The sequence below is a fragment of the Aquarana catesbeiana genome, linkage group LG05 (assembly GCF_042186555.1).
Source record: "Aquarana catesbeiana isolate 2022-GZ linkage group LG05, ASM4218655v1, whole genome shotgun sequence".
Taxonomy (NCBI): Eukaryota; Metazoa; Chordata; class Amphibia; order Anura; family Ranidae; genus Aquarana; species Aquarana catesbeiana.
The window spans coordinates 17,111,440-17,130,763 of NC_133328.1; the positions used below are offsets into that span (position 1 = coordinate 17,111,440).

General features: G+C 46.4%; 1 protein-coding gene across 2 annotated transcripts in view; it reads left to right on the forward strand.

Moving 5' to 3' along the window:
- Window positions 1-19,079, forward strand: part of SEC22C (SEC22 homolog C, vesicle trafficking protein) — a 61,544-nt gene extending 42,465 nt beyond the window's left edge. For both annotated transcript variants that reach the window (XM_073629488.1, XM_073629487.1), the window contains exons 8-9: window positions 10,170-10,235; window positions 15,820-19,079. In XM_073629488.1, the coding sequence (XP_073485589.1) occupies window positions 10,170-10,235; window positions 15,820-16,020 (267 nt within the window). In that variant the 3' untranslated portion in view covers window positions 16,021-19,079. The remainder of the gene's footprint in view (window positions 1-10,169; window positions 10,236-15,819) is intronic.
- The last annotated feature ends 245 nt before the right edge of the window (window positions 19,080-19,324 follow it).

Below are 19,324 nucleotides of genomic sequence, written 5' to 3' on the forward strand. Positions count from 1 at the left end.
AGTCAGGACCGTACTGATGTAGCCATGTACTGTTTTGTTCATACAAAAGCTCCATCACCAACTGTCATTGTGCAGCAGCTGGAAGGTGAAGAGAAAGCATTCCAATAAGTTACTCCTCAGCTGTCCCACAGCATTAGGAATTTGTTTTCAATTATAGATTAGAAGTAGTTTATTATTAGTGGCTTATTAGTGGATTTAGTTCTCTACTTTATATAATAGGTGGTTGGTTGCGGCACGGTCCCATTCGCTTGAATGGGTGAAAAACACGACGGGGTGGTAATTTTTTACTGTGGCATGTATATAACCTCATCCCAGCTTAAGGGGGCAGTAGGGGGAGTCTTCAGGAAAAACATGGCACAACCACTATTTTTTTTTACCTTACCTCTACCTTTACCCCTTTTACACTTATACGACCTGAAAGTCGCAAGACTTTGACGCAACTTCGATGCGACTTGAAGCAATGCCTGTGCAATCTTGAGGTCTATTGGACCTCAAGTCGCATCAAAGTCGGACCAAAATAGTGCAAGGACTACTTTGAAGTCGCTGCGACTTGAAGTCGTACAGAAATGAACGATACTCATGGGGTAAGACTTGTCATGTGACTTTGCCATCGCAAGTTGCAGGACAAGTCGCACAAGTATGAAAGGGACCTTACCAGGAAACATCTTAGAGGAGATACCGCCTACTTAAAAAAGAAAAAAAAAAATGAAAACTGGATTTGTTTTTTAATTTTGCAGTATTTTTCTTAACCACTTGCCCTCTGGAATATTTACCCCCCCCCCCCCCCCCTCATGACCAGGCCAATTTTTTGCTTTTTCAGCACTGCGTTACTTTAACTGACAATTGCACGGTCGTATAATACTGTACCCAAATAAAATTGATATCATTGTTTTCCCATAAATAGAGCTTTTGTTTTGGTGGAATTTGATTAACACTGGGATTTTTTATTTTTTGCACTATAAACGGAAAATAAGAATGAATATTTTAAAAAACAAACTATATTTTTTACTTTCTGTTATAAAAAAAAAAATCAAATTTCATAAGTTTAGGCCAATATGTATTCTGCTACATATTTTTGGTAAAAAAAAAAATCCCAAAAAGCGTATATTGGTTTGCGCAAAAGTTATAGCGTCTACAAACTATGGTGTATATACAGTATCTCACAAAAGTGAGTACACCCCTCACATTTTTGTTAATATTTTATTCTATCTGTTCATGTGACAACACTGAAGAAATGACACTTTGCTACAATGTAAAGTAGTGAGTGTACAGCTTGTATAACAGTGTAAATTTGCTGTCCCCTCAAAATAAATCAACACACAGCCATTAATGTCTAAACCACTGGCAACAAAAGTCAGTACACCCCTAAGTGAAAATGTCCAAATTGGGCCCAAAGTGTCAATATTTTGTGTGGCCACCATTATTTTCCAGCACTGCCTTAACCCTCTTGGGCATGGAGTTCACCAGAGCTTCACAGGTTACCACTGTAGTCCTCTTCCACTCCTCCATGACGACATCACAGAGCTGGTGGATATTAGAGACCTTGCGCTCCTCCACCTTCCGTTTGAGGATGTCCCACAGATGATCAATAGGGTTTAGGTCTGGAGATATGCTTAGCCAGTCCATCACCTTTACCCTCAGCTTCTTTAGCAAGGCAGTGGTCATCTTGGAGGTGTGTTTGGGGTCGTTATGTTGGAATACTGCCCTGTGGCCCAGTCTCTGAAGGGAGGGGATCATGCTCTGCTTCAGTATGTCATAGTACATGTTGGCATTTATGGCTCCCTCAATGATCTGTAGCTCCCCAGTGCCAGCAGTACTCATGCAGCCCCAGACCATGACACTCCCACCACCATGCTTGACTGTAGGCAAGACACACTTGTCTTTGTACTCCTCACCTGGTTGCCGCCACACACGCTTGTCACCATCTGAACCAAATACGGTTATCTTGGTCTCATCGGACCACAGGACATGGTTCCAGTAATCCATGTCCTTAGTCTGCTTGTCTTCAGCAAACTGTTTGCAGACTTTCTTGTGCATCTTCTTTAGAAGAGGCTTCCTTCTGGGACGACAGCCATGCAGACCAATTTGATGCAATGTGCGGCGTATGGTCTGAGCACTGACAGGCTGACCCCCCACCCCTTCAACCTCTGCAGCACTAATGCTGGCAGCACTAATATGTCTATTTCCCAAAGACAACCTCTGGATATGACGCTGAGCACGTGCACTCAACTTCTTCGGTCGACCATGGCGAGGCCTGTTCTGAGTGGAACCTGTCCTTTTAAACCGCTGTATGGTCTTGGCCACCGTGCTGCAGCTCAGTTTCAGGGTCTTGGCAATCTTCTTATAGCCTAGGCCACAGGTGTTCAAATCTCTGGCCCTCCAGCTGTTGCAGGACTACAAGTCCCATGAGACATTGCAAATTGCTGATAGTTATAAGCATGGCTCCCAAAGGCAGAAGCATGATGGGACTTGTAGTTCCGCAACAGCTGTAGAGTCACAGGTTGAGCACTCATGGCCTAGGCCATCTTCATGTAGAGCAACAATCCTTTTTTTCTGATCCTCAGAGAGTTCTTTGCCATGAGGTGCCATATTGAACTTCCAGTGACCAGTATGAGAGAGTGAGAGCGATAACACCAAATTTAACACACCTGCTCCCCATTCACACCTGAGACCTTGTAAGACTAACGAGTCACATGACACCGGGGAGGGAAAATGGCTAATTGGGCCCAATTTGGACATTTTCACTTAGGGGTGTACTCACTTTTGTTGCCAGCGGTTTAGACATTAATGGCTGTGTGTTGAGTTATTTTGAGGGGACAGCAAATTTACACTGTTATACAAGCTGTACACATTGTAGCAAAGTGTCATTTCTTCAGTGTTGTCACATGAAAAGATAGTAGAAAATATTTACAAAAATGTGAGGGGTGTACTCACTTTTGTGTATATGAGTGTATATATTTCCTTTTCAAAATTGTTAGTCTTTTTTCGTTTATAGCGCACAAAAAATAAAAAACGCAGGGGTGATCAAATACCACCAAAAGAAAGGTCTATTTCTGCCAAAAAAAGGACATACATTTAATTTATGTACAGCGTTGCATGATCGCGCCATTGTTAAAGTTGCGCAGTGATGTATCACAAACAATGGCCTGGTCATGAAGGGGGGTAAGTCTTCCGCAGGGAAAGTGGTTAAACATGAGCATGCATTGCTATCATTATACACAACAACTTCATCAATTCAGGATAAGTGCGTTATACGCGATGTACGACTCCCAGTTTTGGCGGTAATCCACTCTTATAGTCCTTCACTATTATAGTCCAGTTGATCATGTCCGCTGAATTGTGGAATTAGCACACATTTCATTGCTGACGGTCTCTGCTGATATCTGGTCTCCTCTGCGGAGGAACACAAGTGTGTACACTTCAGCCGAGCTGCAGAGGTACTTGAGACCCAATAATGACCCCAGATTTCTGTTCCTGAGAAATGAACAAGCACAACAAGGGCTCAGCGAGAAGATGAGTCCTATTACGGCTAATGTGTGGAAAGTGCTTTGCGATACGTTGGCTCTCCTATAGTGAGTCACCCCAAGGAGTCTGTGGATTAGTCTAAGTAGTAAACAGTTTATGTACGAGATGAAAATATGACGGTGGGTCAGGGTGACAGGCGCTAACTCCCACTGCAAACACTTTACAGCTGAACTCCGGGCAAACTGGTAAATACATCGGAGCAGGGTGGAGGCACAGACGGGGAAGACAGGTGAGGGGGCGGAGAAGGGTGGGGCCACAGACAGGGAATACAGGTGAGAGGGGCGGGGCAGAGTGGGGCCACAGTCAGGGAAGACAGGTGAAAGGGGCGGAGCAGGCTGCAGGCGCAAACATGGGAGACAGGTGAGAGGGGCGGAGCAGGGTGGGGCCACAGACAGGGAAGACAGGTGAGAGGGGTGGAGCAGGGTGGGTCCACAGACAGGGAGGGCGGAGCAGGGTGGGGCCACAGACAGAGAAGACAGGTGAAAGGGGCGGGGCAGGGTGGGGCTACAGACAGGGAAGACAGGTGAAAGGGGCAGAGCAGGGTAGTGTCACTAGGGTTGTCATATTATCTCTTTAATCCAGGACACACATGAATTACACAGGTTCTGAGGCTGATTTAATGCAGATAAGGCACCAAGTGAGTTTAATTACCTTAATCAGCCACAGAACCTGTGTAATTAATATGTGTCCTGGATTAAAGGGATGATGTGGCAAACCTAAGTGGCACAGACAGGAGAGACAGGTTAGAGGGGCGCAGAAGGGTGCAGGCACAAACAGGGGAGACAGGTGAGAGGGGTGAAGCAAGGTAGGGCCACAGACAGGGAAGACAAGTAAAGGGGGAGGAGCAGGATGGGGCCACAGTTTATGTACGATTAATGAGATAAAAATATGATGGTTACCAGCGCGAGGTGGGTCAGGGTGACAGGTACTAACACCCACTGCAAACACTTTACAGCTGAACTCTGGGCAAACTGCTAAATAAATGGATTAAATATACAAATATGGGGGTGTAGCAGGGTGGGGGCACAAACAGGGGAGATAGGTGAGGGACGGAGCAGGGTGGGGCCACAGACAGGGAAGACAGGTGAGAGGGGCTGAGCAGGGTGGGGCCACAGACAGGAAAGACAGGTGAGAGGGTGAAGCAGGGTGCAGGCACAAACAGGGGAGATGTGAGAGGGGTGGAGCAAGGTGGGGCCACAGACAGGGAAGACAGGTGAGAGGGGCTGAGCAGGGTGGGGCCACAGATAGGGAAGACAGGTGAAAGGGTGGAGCAGGGTGCAGGCACAAACAGGGGAGATAGGTGAGGGACGGAACAGGGTGGGGCCACAGACAGGGAAGACAGGTGAGAGGGGCTGAGCAGGGTGGGGCCACAGACAGGGAAGACAGATGAGAGGGACTGAGCAGGGTGGGGCCACAGACAGGGAAGACAGATGAGAGGGGCTGAGCAGGGTGGGGCCACAGACAGGGAAGACAGGTGAGAGGGTGGAGCAGGGTGCAGGCACAAACAGGGGAGATGTGAGAGGGGTGGAGCAAGGTAGGGCCACAGACAGGGAAGACAGGTGAGAGGGGCTGAGCAGGGTGGGGCCACAGATAGGGAAGACAGGTGAGAGGGTGGCGCAGGGTGCAGGCACAAACAGGGGAGACGTGAGAGGGGTGGAGCAAGGTGGGGCCACAGACACGGAAGACAGGTGAGAGGGGCGGAGCAGGGTGGGGCCACAGACAGGGAAGACAGGGTGGAGCAGGCTGTAGGCGCAAACATGGGAGACAGGTGAGAGGGGTGGAGCAGGGTGGGGCCACAGACAGGGAAGACAGGTGAGAGGGGTGGAGCAGGGTGGGGCCACAGACAGGGAAGACAGGTGAGAGGGGTGGAGCAAGGTAGGGACACAGTTTATGTAGGAGATGAAAATATGGCGGTTACCAGTGTGGGGTGGGTCAGGGTGACAGGTGCTAACAGTCACTGCAAACACTTTACAGCTGAACTCTGGGCAAACTGCTAAATGCGTAGATTAAATATACAAATATGGGGGCGGAGCAGGGTGGGGGCACAGACAGGGAAGACAGGTGAGAGGATGGAGCAGGGTGGGGGCACAAACAAGGGGACAGTTGAGGGGGGGGCAGGGTGGGGCCACAGACAGGGGAGACAGGTGAGAGGGGCGGAGCAGGGTGGGGCCACAGACAGGGAAGACAGGTGAGAGGGGTGGAGCAGGGTGGGTCCACAGACAGGGAGGGCGGAGCAGGGTGGGGCCACAGACAGAGAAGACAGGTGAAAGGGGCGGGGCAGGGTGGGGCTACAGACAGGGAAGACAGGTGAAAGGGGCGGAGCAGGGTAGTGTCACTAGGGTTGTCATATTATCTCTTTAATCCAGGACACACATGAATTACACAGGTTCTGAGGCTGATTTAATGCAGATAAGGCACCAAGTGAGTTTAATTACCTTAATCAGCCACAGAACCTGTGTAATTAATATGTGTCCTGGATTAAAGGGATGATGTGGCAAACCTAAGTGGCACAGACAGGGGAGACAGGTTAGAGGGGCGCAGAAGGGTGCAGGCACAAACAGGGGAGACAGGTGAGAGGGGTGAAGCAAGGTAGGGCCACAGACAGGGAAGACAAGTAAAGGGGGAGGAGCAGGATGGGGCCACAGTTTATGTACGATTAATGAGATAAAAATATGATGGTTACCAGCGCGAGGTGGGTCAGGGTGACAGGTACTAACACCCACTGCAAACACTTTACAGCTGAACTCTGGGCAAACTGCTAAATAAATGGATTAAATATACAAATATGGGGGTGTAGCAGGGTGGGGGCACAAACAGGGGAGATAGGTGAGGGACGGAGCAGGGTGGGGCCACAGACAGGGAAGACAGGTGAGAGGGGCTGAGCAGGGTGGGGCCACAGACAGGAAAGACAGGTGAGAGGGTGAAGCAGGGTGCAGGCACAAACAGGGGAGATGTGAGAGGGGCGGAGCAAGGTGGGGCCACAGACAGGGAAGACAGGTGAGAGGGGTGGAGCAGGGTGGGGCCACAGACAGGGAAGACAGGTGAGAGGGGTGGAGCAAGGTAGGGACACAGTTTATGTAGGAGATGAAAATATGGCGGTTACCAGTGTGGGGTGGGTCAGGGTGACAGGTGCTAACAGTCACTGCAAACACTTTACAGCTGAACTCTGGGCAAACTGCTAAATGCGTAGATTAAATATACAAATATGGGGGCGGAGCAGGGTGGGGGCACAGACAGGGAAGACAGGTGAGAGGATGGAGCAGGGTGGGGGCACAGACAGGGAAGACAGGTGAGAGGATGGAGCAGGGTGGGGGCACAAACAAGGGGACAGTTGAGGGGGGGGCAGGGTGGGGCCACAGACAGGGGAGACAGGTGAGAGGGGCGGAGCAGGGTGGGGCCACAGACAGGGAAGACAGGTGAGAGGGTGGAGCAGGGTGCAGGTACAAACAGGGAAGACAGGTCAGAGGGGCAGAGCAGGGTGCAGGCACAAACAGAGAAGTCAGGTGAAAGGGGTGGGGCCACAGACAGGGAAGACAGGTGAGACTGGCGGAGCAGGGTGCAGGCACAAAAAGGAGAGACTGGTGAGAGGGGTGCAGCAAGGTGGGGCCACAGACAGGGAAGACAAGTGAGGGGGCGGAGCAGGGTGGGGCCACAGACAGGGGAGACGGGTGAGAGGGGCCGAGCAGGGTGGGGCCACAGGCAGGGAACATAGTTGAGAGGTGTGGAGCAGGGTGCAGACACAAACAGGGAAGACAGGTTAGAGGGGCGGAGCAGGGTGGGGGCACAGACATTGGAGACAGATGAGAGTGGGTGGAGCAAGGTGGTGGCACAGACAGGGGAGACAGTAGAGAGGGTGGAGCAGGGCGGGGGAACCGACAGAGAATACAGGTGAGATGAGTGGAGCAGGGTACAGGCACAAACAGGGGAGACAGGTGAGAGGGGCAGAGCAGGGTGGGAGCACAGACAGCAAATACAGGTAAGAGTGGCGGAGCAGGATGGGGGCACAAACAGGGGAGACAGATGAGAGTGGGTGGAGCAGGGTGGTGGCACAGACAGGGGAGACAGGTGAGAGGGGCGGAGCAGGGTGCAGGCACAAACAGGGGAGACAGGTGAGAGGGGTGGAGCAAGGTGGGGCCACAGACAGGGAAGACAGGTGAGAGGGTGGAGCAGGGTGCAGGCACAAAAAGGGAAGACGGGTGAGAGGGGTGGAGCAAGGTGGGGCCACAGACAGAAGAGAAAGGCGAGAGGGGTGGAGCAGAGTGGGGCCACAGACAGGGAGACAGATGAGAGTGGGCAAAGCAGGGTGGGGCCCAAACAGAGGAGACAGGCAAGAGGGGTGGAGCATGGTGGGGGCACAAACAGGGGAGACGGGTGAGAGGAGTGGAGAAAGAACACAGAATTATAGGAGACTCGCAGCAGCAGTAAAGATGTAGAGGAAATACAGGAAAACAAGCAGGTGAAACACATAATGAGCCAGAAAACAGAAGATGGAATGGGCCCCTGTAGGCTCATATAATTCATACAAAACTTCTACAAAATTCTGTAAAAATGTCCATAAATGGGTTCTAGAAGCCCTATGAGAAGATTGCTGGATCTAGCTACCAGAGACAAACACGGATTTAGATTGCTGTATTGTTTTTGGGTTTCCTGATAATGGTACCGATCCATTGTTTTCCTTGTCTGGAGTTGCTCTTTAATCTTTGTGTGGCATGGTGTGGCCACCCCAAGGCTCGTCTCTCACCCAGATATCTTATACAACTTGATCTGGAGGAGACGGTTCTCAGAGAACAAAGTCTTTGTTCTGGCAGGGATAGCCTCCATTCCTCGCCTGTGCTTCGAGTGTTGCAAATTTCGTGCTCTCAGGCGATCGGTTTCATCCAGCGAAGAACAAAGTACAATTAGGGAGCTTTCCACACAGTGACAGGAAACATCAAAGCAATTTCCACCATCACAATAAATTCAGATTTGAATAAAAGCGTGTCTCGGCTAATCCACCCCCTTCCGCAGGAAAGTGATCGAACAGACGCGCACCTTACAGCTGAATGGATAACTTGTCACACTTGTGTTCGGTATATCCCAGCTCCTATGGGAGGGGGGGGGGGAAATCAAGAAATATCTAGGAGGCATCACAAGTACCATACACATAGACACAGACAGGGAGATAGTAGAGTGTCAATTAATGCGGAATGTTTGGCACTTATGTGCTACTTTTATTCATGAGTATTACCCTAATTTGGTGTATTTCTAAAGGATTCACAAAACCATTCACATGGTGAAAGTGCATGTACATTCATTCTGTGCAAGTGGGGCAAAAAAAAAGAATGTTTTGGGCTATCTCCTGTTGCTGTGTGAATGTTTTTCATTGATTTTAAAAAATAAATACCTTATTTGGCCACTAGATGGTGCTAAGTATCATACATAGCGCCTAGTGGCTGAATATGAATTATCTATGAACTTAGCACCATCTAGTGGCTCTATAAAGTATTTTACACTTTATGTCAATGAAAAACATTCATATAGCACAAGGAATGTTTTCTTTCTTTCTTTCTTTCTTTCTTTCTTTCTTTCTTTCCCACAGAATGACTATGCACTTTTGCTGGGTGAATGACTATGCAAATTCTTTATAAAGCAACCTCAAAATGTATGTCCACACTTGACCCAAATTAACTTCTAAACCTTTCTCTATCCCCTCTAGATCATGTCCCAGTATTATTTATTTGTTTTTACTCTGTTCGAGAAACAGCTTTTATCACTTTCTGCAACATTATCACCAGGCTTTTGAGATTATGGCAGGAGCAGCTGCTGAGAGTTCAGTCCCCATTGATGTAAGCATAGCCCCCAGAACTACATCTCCCAAGAGCCCCGTCCCTACGCACAGTGTGTGGGCAGAAACCCCTCATAATGGGCACAACAAGTGTACAGACCCAGAACCTCAACACAACTCAACACACAGATTATGGGAACTCCTCATAATGGGTACAGTAGGTGTACAGACCTGGGAACTCAGAACAGGGATGGCGGGAACCCCTCATAATGGCCACGGCAGATCTACAGACCTGGGAACTCAGCACAGGGATGGTGGGAACCCCTCATAATGGGCACAGCAGGTGTACAGACCCAGGAACTCAGCACAGGGATGGTGAGAACCCCTCATAATGGGCACAGCAGGTGTACAGACCCGGGAACTCAGCACAGGGATGGTGGGAACCCCTCATAATGGGCATTACAGGTGTACAGACCCAGGAACTCAGTACAGGGATGGTGGGAACCCCTCATTATGGGCACAGCAGGTGTACAGACCTGGGAACTTAGCACAGGGATGGTGGGAACCACTCATTATGGGCACAGCAGGTGTACAGACCTGGGAACTTAGCACAGGGATGGTGGGAACCCCTCATAATGGGCACAGCAGGTGTACAGACCTGGGCACTCAGCACAGGGATGGTGGGAACCCCTCATAACGAGCACAGCCGGTGTACAGACCCAAGAAATCAGAGAGTTCATCCAGAGTCCTCGAGAGATGGAAAAGACTGTTGGGTGGCTAAACTCTTCAGCATCCACTAAACACTGAAGTACTGGTTTTGGGTGGAGAGAACATCGCAAGATCCCGTTTCAAACCTTTTTTTTATTGATTTTTTTTTTAGGACGGATATGAAAATACAGGAAGAGTTGTGGCTTTTCTGACAGCCTTCTCTGCAAGCATATCGCAGGTAAGTTCAGGTGTGGAGCATTTTGTGGCTGAGATTTATTTTTTTCCAGTTACATCCCCACACTTGTAGGATGCTTCCTGTGAAGAGAATATAAGTAGTGTAATGAGGACATTAGAGTGTAAGCTTCTTGAGAAAATACTTGACCAGCTCAGAGATCTCTGTACAGCACTCCAGAATATGTCAGCACTATTGGAATGTATAATAATAATAGTATGTGACTGTGGTGTAGACATTAGAGTGCAAGCTCCCCTGGTACAAAGACTGATGTGACTGGCTCGGTAATTTCTGTACAGCACTGCGGTATATGAATGTATAATAATAATAGTGTGTGACTGTGGAGGGACATTAGAGTGTAAGCTCTTCTGGTGCAGAGATTAATGCGATTGGCTTAGTGTTCTCTGTACAGCACTGTGATATATGTCAGAGCTATATAAATGTATAATAACAGTGTGTGACTGTGGGGGGACAATAGAGTGTAAGCTTTTCTGGTGCAGGGATTAATGTGATTGGCTCAGTGTTCTATGTACAGCACTGCGGTATATGTTAGAGCTATATAAATGTATAATAACAGTGTGTGACTGTGGGGGGACGTTAGAGTGTATATTTTTGTTTAAAAAAAATCTTACAAACATAATAAAAACATATCTACATATATACAAAAAATAACTAAAAATGAATATCTATATAAATAAACAAACAAGTTTACATCAGCAAATAACAGAAAAGAAGATGTCTCTCCCCCCCCCCCCCCAAAAAAAAATAGCATAAATAGAAATACATACAAAGGAACACAGTTTTATTATCCGTAAGCTACTAAATTATGCAAAACCAACCCAACTTCAACCCTCGGACTAAGAAACAATTACACATTTAACCCATAAATTGTAGCCTTTTTCTCCAAAAAAATCTGATCATAACAAAATCTAGGGGGCGTGACAGGACAGAAAGAGAAGCCGCACACCCAGAGACTGACAGACACCTGACATTCCTCCACGCCTTTGTCCAGGCCCCCGGCCATCACCTGTCCTTCTCAAGACCCCGATTCTTCCCAACCTCACCCAGAATGTTGTGCACCACCACCTTGACAAGAAGGACTTTTTCCCAAGTGGAAACATGACACCGTGCATTCCACGTAAAGTACCGGACTACTAAGCTAACTAGAAAAAGTGTCTCGAAATCAAAATCCCTGTGAGTTTGAAAGGCTCCGTATGACCACTCTGCATAACTCAAGCGGGAAAGGAAAGGGATACCCAGAGCCCCACCCACCCGCTTATAGACTTCTATATTAAAGGGGCGCTGAAGCAAGAAATGGTCCATTGTTTCCTCCACCCTACCACACTCCACGGTTCTCCGCAGTGCGATGCTTCAGGTTGCCCTTCACATAGAGTCTGCCACGGAACGAGCTCCAGGCCAAATCCCGAAACTTTAAAGAGATTCTATCCAGATTAATCAAACGCAGACCCTCCCTCATAACAGGGCCTGGGCAATCCCTCAAGGCCATTAAGAACATTAAAGTGTAAGCTCCTCTGGTACAGAGACTGATGTGACCGGCTCAGTGTTCTCTGTACAGCACTACAGTATATGTCAGAACTATATAAATGTATAATAATAATAATAATAGAGTGTGACCTGTGGAGGGGACATTAGAGTGTAAATTTTTGTTTATTAAAAATGTTACAAACATATAACATAATAAAACATATTTACATATATATACAGAATAAATGAAATTATATATAAACAAACAAACAAAAATAGCTTACTTCAGCAGAGAAAACAAAATAGCTTTTTTTGCAAGAAAAAAACATAAACAAAACTAAATATACAAACCAAGACATATGGTATTATTATTATTATTATTATTATTATACACCACAGCAAAGCCCTAACCTCCACCTAAACACCCCCTCAGGCTAAGGAACGATTACACATTTAACCCATGCATGCAGCCTTTTTTCCAAAAATCTCATCCTATAAAAATCTAGGGGGCGTGAAAGGACAGAAGGAGAAGCTGCACACCCAGAGACTGACAGACAGCAGCTACGGGGACCTGACATTCCTCCACTCCTTTGTCCAGGCCCCCGGCCGCCACCTGTCCTTCTCAAGACCCCGAGTCTTCCCAACCTCACTCAGAATGTTGTGCACCACCATCTCGACAGGAAGGACTTTTTTCCGAGTGGAAACCTGAGATCGTGCACTCCACATAAAGTAACAGACTACTAAGCTAACTAGAAAAAGTATCTCAAAATCAAAATCCCAGTGAGTTTGAAAGGCTCTGTATGACCACTCTGCATAACTGAAGCAGGAAAGGAAAAGGATACCCAGAGCCCCACCCACCCACTTATAGACTTCTATTTTGAAGGGGCACTGAAGCAAGAAATGGTCCATCGTTTCCTCCACCCCACTGTTGGACAACCACGGTTCTCCGCAGAGTGATGCTTCAGGTGCTTCAGGTTGGCCTTCACATAGAGTCTGCCATGGAACGAGCGCCAGGCCAAATCCTGAAACTTTAAAGCAGGGGTCTCAAACTGGTGGCCCTCCATCTGTTGCGAAACTACAAATCCCATCATGCCTCCGCCTGTGGGAGTCATGCTTGTAACTGTCAGCCTTGCAATGCCTCATGGGGACTTGTAGTTTTGCAACAGCTTTGGGGCCGCCAGTTTGAGACCCCTGCTTTAAAGGGATTCTATCCAGAATAATCAAACGCAGACCCTCCCTCATAACAGGGCCTGGGCAATCCCTCAAGGCCATTAAGGACATTCGAGTGTAAGCTCCTCTGATGCAGAGACTGATGTGACTGGCTCAGTGTTCTCTGTACAGCACTGCGGTATATGTCAGCACTATATGAATGTATAATAATAGTGTGTGACTGTGATGGGACATAAGAGTGTAAGCTCCCGTGGTATAAAGAATAATGTCACTGGCTCACTGTTCTCTGTACAACTCTGTGGTGTATGTCAGAGCTCTATACTATAAATATATAATAATAATAGTGTGTGACTGTGGGGAGGGGAACATTGGAGTGCAAGCTCCTCTGGTGTACTGTACAGCACTACAGAATATGTTAGAGCTATAAATCATTCATTGCTATAAAAGTCTAATTCAATACTATGTTCAAAGTTCTTGTCTTCTTACAACTCTTCCTAATAAAATAGCAAGCCGCAGCAAATCATTCTATTATTCTGGAATCTTCTCACGGACTACACATGCCTTTAATGTAAAGATCTGACAGCCCCACCGGCTAATTGCCATAAATCTGATGTATGTCAGAGAGGATTAGTGTTGGTTTAGCGCTCTGTGAGGATGCCGTTATTGCTGACTTGCAGTTTTGGTATAACAAGATTTCATTAATCTGTGCCGGAGAATATCAGATGGTGACGTATCCCCCACCCCCTCCCCACCCCTCCACGCCATCTGAGAGTCAAACTTCTTTAATTAGCTTGTAAACCTCAACCGGGAGACATTTAGTTTGCTCTGTTCACAGTTGCCATTTCTATCTTAAAATACCGTCTTCCAATTTCAGTGTTGCTGGTCTCCTCCAGCCTCTTTCAGCCACTTCCTGTCACTACACATCATTGCTCTGGACCGGCTGTCTGATGATGACATTGGACCATGCCTGTGCAATGTGTGTCAAGCTGCCTGTAGTCTCCACCAGGGGGCGTATGTGATAGGGTGACAGCTCAGGAGACAGGATCACCGGGAAATATTTTTAATTAAATCTGCAGATTTCATAAAGGTTGGAAAATACCTGTGCATCCATCTTTAAATATCCAGTGTGTGCACATATGTGCCTCAGTTGTCTTCCAGGTATTTGGAAGCTGGTAGAGTTGGGGAATCCTGCACATATGCACACACGTGGTATCTCATACCTCCCAACTTTTTGAGATGGGAATGAGGGACACCTACCAGCAAAAGTATGCAGGCATAGGACACACCCCTTGCCACGCCCCCTTAAAGGAGAATTGTACAAAAAAAAAACAAGATTGGTTAAACCCACAAGTGCTTTTTTAACACTACTATTCCTTTATACTGGCTTTTGGAATTTACAAATGCAGCCATTTAGAAATCAGATGAAAGGTTTAGCTCTAGAAAACACTTATTGAAAGATAAAAAGTCCATTTTATATACATTTATATAGGTCAGACCAAAATGAGGGACAAGGGGACATTGCTCCAAATCAGGGACAGTTGGGAGCTATGGGTATCTGCTTCATTTGTGCGCATGCATGGAAATGTTACTGGGTTTCTGCCAGTTCCCATATACCTGGCAGAACGGCACCTTGTCTGCCCATCTTGTATAAATGGGAAGAATAGTGCCCCATCATTGGTATCAATTGGAGCAATAGCGTCCCATCATTGGTATCAATGGGAGGAATAGTGCCCCATCATTGGCATCAGTGGAAGGAAAAGTGCCCCTTCATCGGTGTCAGTGGGAAGAATTGTGCCCCATCATTGCTATCCATGGGAGGAATAGTGCCCCATCATTGGCATTAGTAGAAAGAATAGTGCCCCATCCTTGGTGTCATTAGGAGAAATAGTGCCCCATCATTGGTATCAAAGGAAGAAATAGTGCCTCATTATTGGCATTAGTGGAAAGAATAGTATCCCATCATTGGTATCAATGGGAGGAATAGGGGTCCCATTGTTGGTATCCATGGGAAGAATAGTGCCCCAATATTGGTATCAGTGGGAGAAATAGTGCCCCATCATTGATTTCAGTGTGGGGGCAATAGTGCCCCATCGTTGGTACTGGTGGTAGGAATAGCGCCTCATTATTGGTGTCGGTGGGAAGAATAGTGCCCCATCATTGGTATCAATGGGAGAAATAGTGCCCCATCATTGGTGTCAGTGGGGGGAATAGTGCCCCATCATTGGTATTGGTGGTAGGAATAGTGCCTCATTGTTGGTGTCAGTGGGAAGAATAGTGCCCCATTGTTGGGCTCATTACCAGGAATAGTGCCCCATCATTGGTGTCAGTGGGAGGAATAGTGCCTCATCGTTGGGGTCAGTGGGAGGAATAGTACTTTTAGTCATTAGGGAGAATAGTGCTCCAAGTGCCAGATAGAGAGACCAATGGTCTGGCCACATCTCATGGAACCCCCCTAGTATCTTCTGGGGCAAACCTGGTTGGGATTAGTTGGTCTAGCGCAGGGGTCTCCAGACTGTCTACAGAAAGGGTCAGTTTACTGTCCTTCAGATTTTAGGGGGTCTGGATTGTGGTCAGTTAGAGTAGAAAATGTCCCGGCATCAGTGGAAATAAACACTCCTCCAGGCTTGGCTTTGGTGATGGGAGTAAAAAAAAGATCCCCTCGTTGCTGTCCTGAGGATGAAGATTTCCTTGCCTGGTCCTGGAGAGCTGTAAAGTCCAAGCAATCAATGAAGTCCTCTGTTCTTTACCTAAAATGGAACCATCAGTTTTCTTTAATCAGCATCCGATATTCTTAGCATAAATCTACATATACGTTTGTTCCTCATGCCTACAAGATATACCCAACTCCCAGAATTTCCCTGTTTGTTTGGCTAATAAAAATGGCCGCCCTCACGTCAAGTGTAAAACCTAATTTCAATCTTTTTCTCTTTTGCAGTGTTACCTGTACCTCTTCTGCTCTCCGGCACGGACAGAGAAAGCCTTGGGACTTGTTCTGGTAATCTGCCTGTGTAACGCATATTTATATGGACTGCGCAACGTCTGGCAAATTCTCTTCCACGCTTTCGTGGCGTTCCTTTTGGCACAGCAAATTGTTCAGCGGAAACCTCTGGACAGGCACAGCGATGGCGGAGTTTAGGAGGAGCCATTGATGTACAGATTTTCATTTTTATACATAAGTAAGAATACAAGAGAAAAGAAAACCTTCCTGTGGATTGACGTAACAATAAACTAACTCAATGGTGTAAGTATTAGCCGGAGGCCCATGGATGCGAGGCCTTCAAAGTATAGTCCACCTAAAAAATGTAATAAATGCGCCAACAATTAAATAATAAAAAAGTGCATTTATTAAATTTTTTATATTCAAGCCTGCAGAGTATTGCAACCAGAATCAGAGCGCGGTCCTGGCGCCAATATTAAATTCCCAGCGGCAACTTCCTGGCAAAACAAAGTATCAATATATCAGCAGTTTGGTGCTGACGTGTCAACCCGCGAAAGATCTGTGTGGGAAAATAATCTTCAACAAAATGAAGCTGATCCAGTTCCAAATTCCAGAAAACACGACTTTACTCCTCGTTTAGGAAACAAGCAAATTGATCTTTATGCCCCCTGTGCCCAAGGGCTCTGAGGGGCAGCATGGGCTCCAAGGAAGACAAACGTATCTGTTCCTGCTCTGTATGTTTGAAAATTGATTTGAAATGTACTGCTGTAGGAAATATAGATAAATCACACTCGCACCTATGGCATCTACAAGTTGTAAATGTCTGAAGTCATGGGCTCCCGCCACCATTTTGGGAGAGTCTGCTGTGCCAACTGTGCACCTAGACCATTACGCTTATGGCAGAGGTATACGATATGGCCAAAAGGTTGTGGACAACTGACCAATGCACCTCGCTAGATGGTGGTCTACAATGTGTATGACATCAAGACATCATTTAGTGTAGACCAGTGGTCTCCAAACTGCAGTCCGTGGGCTGAATGAGGCCTTTTGGTTGCCTATATCTGGCCCTTGGGACACTATTCCTCCCACGGACACCAATAAGTGGGCACTATTCCTCCCACTGATACCAATGATGGGGGACTATTGCTCCATCTTACACCAATGATGGGACAATATTCCTACCGCTGACACCAATGATGGGGTACTATTTATCCCATTGATACCATTGATGCAACACTATTCCTCCTACTGACACCATCAGTGGGGAACCATTCCTCTTACTGACCCCAACAAAAGTGCATTTTTACTTCCACTGACACCAATGATGGAATACTATTCCTCCCACTGACACCAGCAATGGGGCATAATTACTCCCACTGATATAAACAGTTAGGCACTATTCCTCCCACTAATACCAATGATGGGGCACTAGTCCCCCTTCTACTGACTACAGGCACTATGTAATTGTTTTAGTCCCAGTGACGCCGGAGGATTTTCTACTTTCACTGGCTACTCTGGCCCCCCTAAAGTCTGAAGGACAGAAAACCGGCCCTTTGTTTAGAAAGTTTGGAGACCCCTGGTGTACAGGAACTTGAGTGGTGTGCACAGAGACCCGATCTCAATCTTATTGAACTGTGAGAAAGGTGTTCTCATCCAGCATCAGTACCTGAGCTCACAAATGTTCTTGAGGCTGAATGGGTACGAATTTCCACAGACACAGACTCCAAAATCTTACCTATTACCCTGTTTCCCCGAAAATAAGACCTAGCGTGAGTGTCAGTGATGGCTGCAATACAAGCCCTACCCCCCAAATAAGCCCTACCCTGTTTCCCCGAAAATAAGCCCTACCATGAAAATAAGACCTACAAGGACTTTAACTAGGGATAATTTAGGGGGTAGGGCTTATATTGCAGCCATCACTGACACTCACGCTAGGTCTTATTTTCGGGGAAACAGGGTAGTAGTTGGTCATAGTCAACTGGACTTTTTCACAGCTCCTCCAAACCACTTCTTCAGGGTCAGGAAGATACCCCAACATTTATAACCACACAGATAGCCCAGATACTTTCATCCAGTCACCATGGAATGTGTAGATGTTGATTGTCCATGAATAGGATGGGAGATGTGAAAGTTGTGGAACTGCCCTGTTCTAGTTACATAATGTGTCAGGAAGTCTGCGTAGGTGCCAATTCTTTGACTTACATGGCTGAAGGTGTGAACTGTCACATTGCTGGGGTCGGGATGTTAAAATGATATTATATGTGAAAGACAGATCGTGTTGAAGGCCCCATCCCCATTCGGGGATGATTGTTCCAGTATGGCATAGATGGCCTCTTTCAGGCCTCTTGTGAACCAGTTGTCAGGAACTCTGCATAGATGTTAATCCTTTGATTTACATGAGTGAAGGTGTGAACTAATCACCGGTGTAGAGATGTTCAACCAGCATTAAAGGTGGGGGACAGATGGTGTTGAGGCCCCCCCCCCCTCTGTTCATGGATGGTTTTAGTTTGACGTAGATGGCCTATTTTGCGCAAGTTGTCCTTTCTGTCCAAAATGTACATTTCACTTTTCACCTTTACACCTCTCATCCTGTTCTTGAACAACCAACATCTATGCATTCCATGTTGATTGGATGAAGGTGTCTGTTCTACCTCTTTGGATATAAATGTTGGGGTATCTTTCTGAAAGTCATTGGAATTGAAGAAATGGCTTGGAGAAGCTTTAATGCATCATCAACACTACCAAACCAGTCCAGTTGAATGTAACCAACTACTACTAGATATACCATGACTTGGATATGTGAGAACCTTCATAGACACTCCAAAAATCTTGTGATAATCCTTCCCCAAACAGTGGTGGGAATGATGGGGACCCTATATTAATGCCCACTGTTTTAGAACGGGATGTCCAATAAGCTTATATACTATAGGTGTAAAAATGTAAAAATACATCTGGGCAATTAGAGCATATTAATGTCTATCATTTAAAAATAGGATGTCCAATAAACTTATATAGGTGTGATGGTCAGGAGTCCACCAACTTTTGGCTATATGGAGTTTGTGTAAAATGTATTTGAAATAAAGCCACAATTTCATGTCACCAAAATAATTGCATCCGGACAATTGGAGCTTGTTTACATTTGAAGAAATGGCTTGTAGAATCTTTAAAACATCTTCAGCCTTACCAAACAAGTCTGGTTGACTGTGACCAACTACTATATATATATATATATATATATATATATATATATATATATATATATATATATATATATATATATATATATATACCATGACCTGAAGAACCAGGAGAACCTTCATGGTCACTACAAAACCTTGTGGAAATCTCTCCCAAAAGAGTGGTGGAGATGAGGGGGCCCCCATATTAATATCTATTGTTTCAGAATGGGATGTCCATTTAGCTTATATAGGTGTGATGGTCAGGTGTCCACCAACTTTTGACCATATAAAGTTTGTGATAACTTTTTTTGAAATGAAGCCAA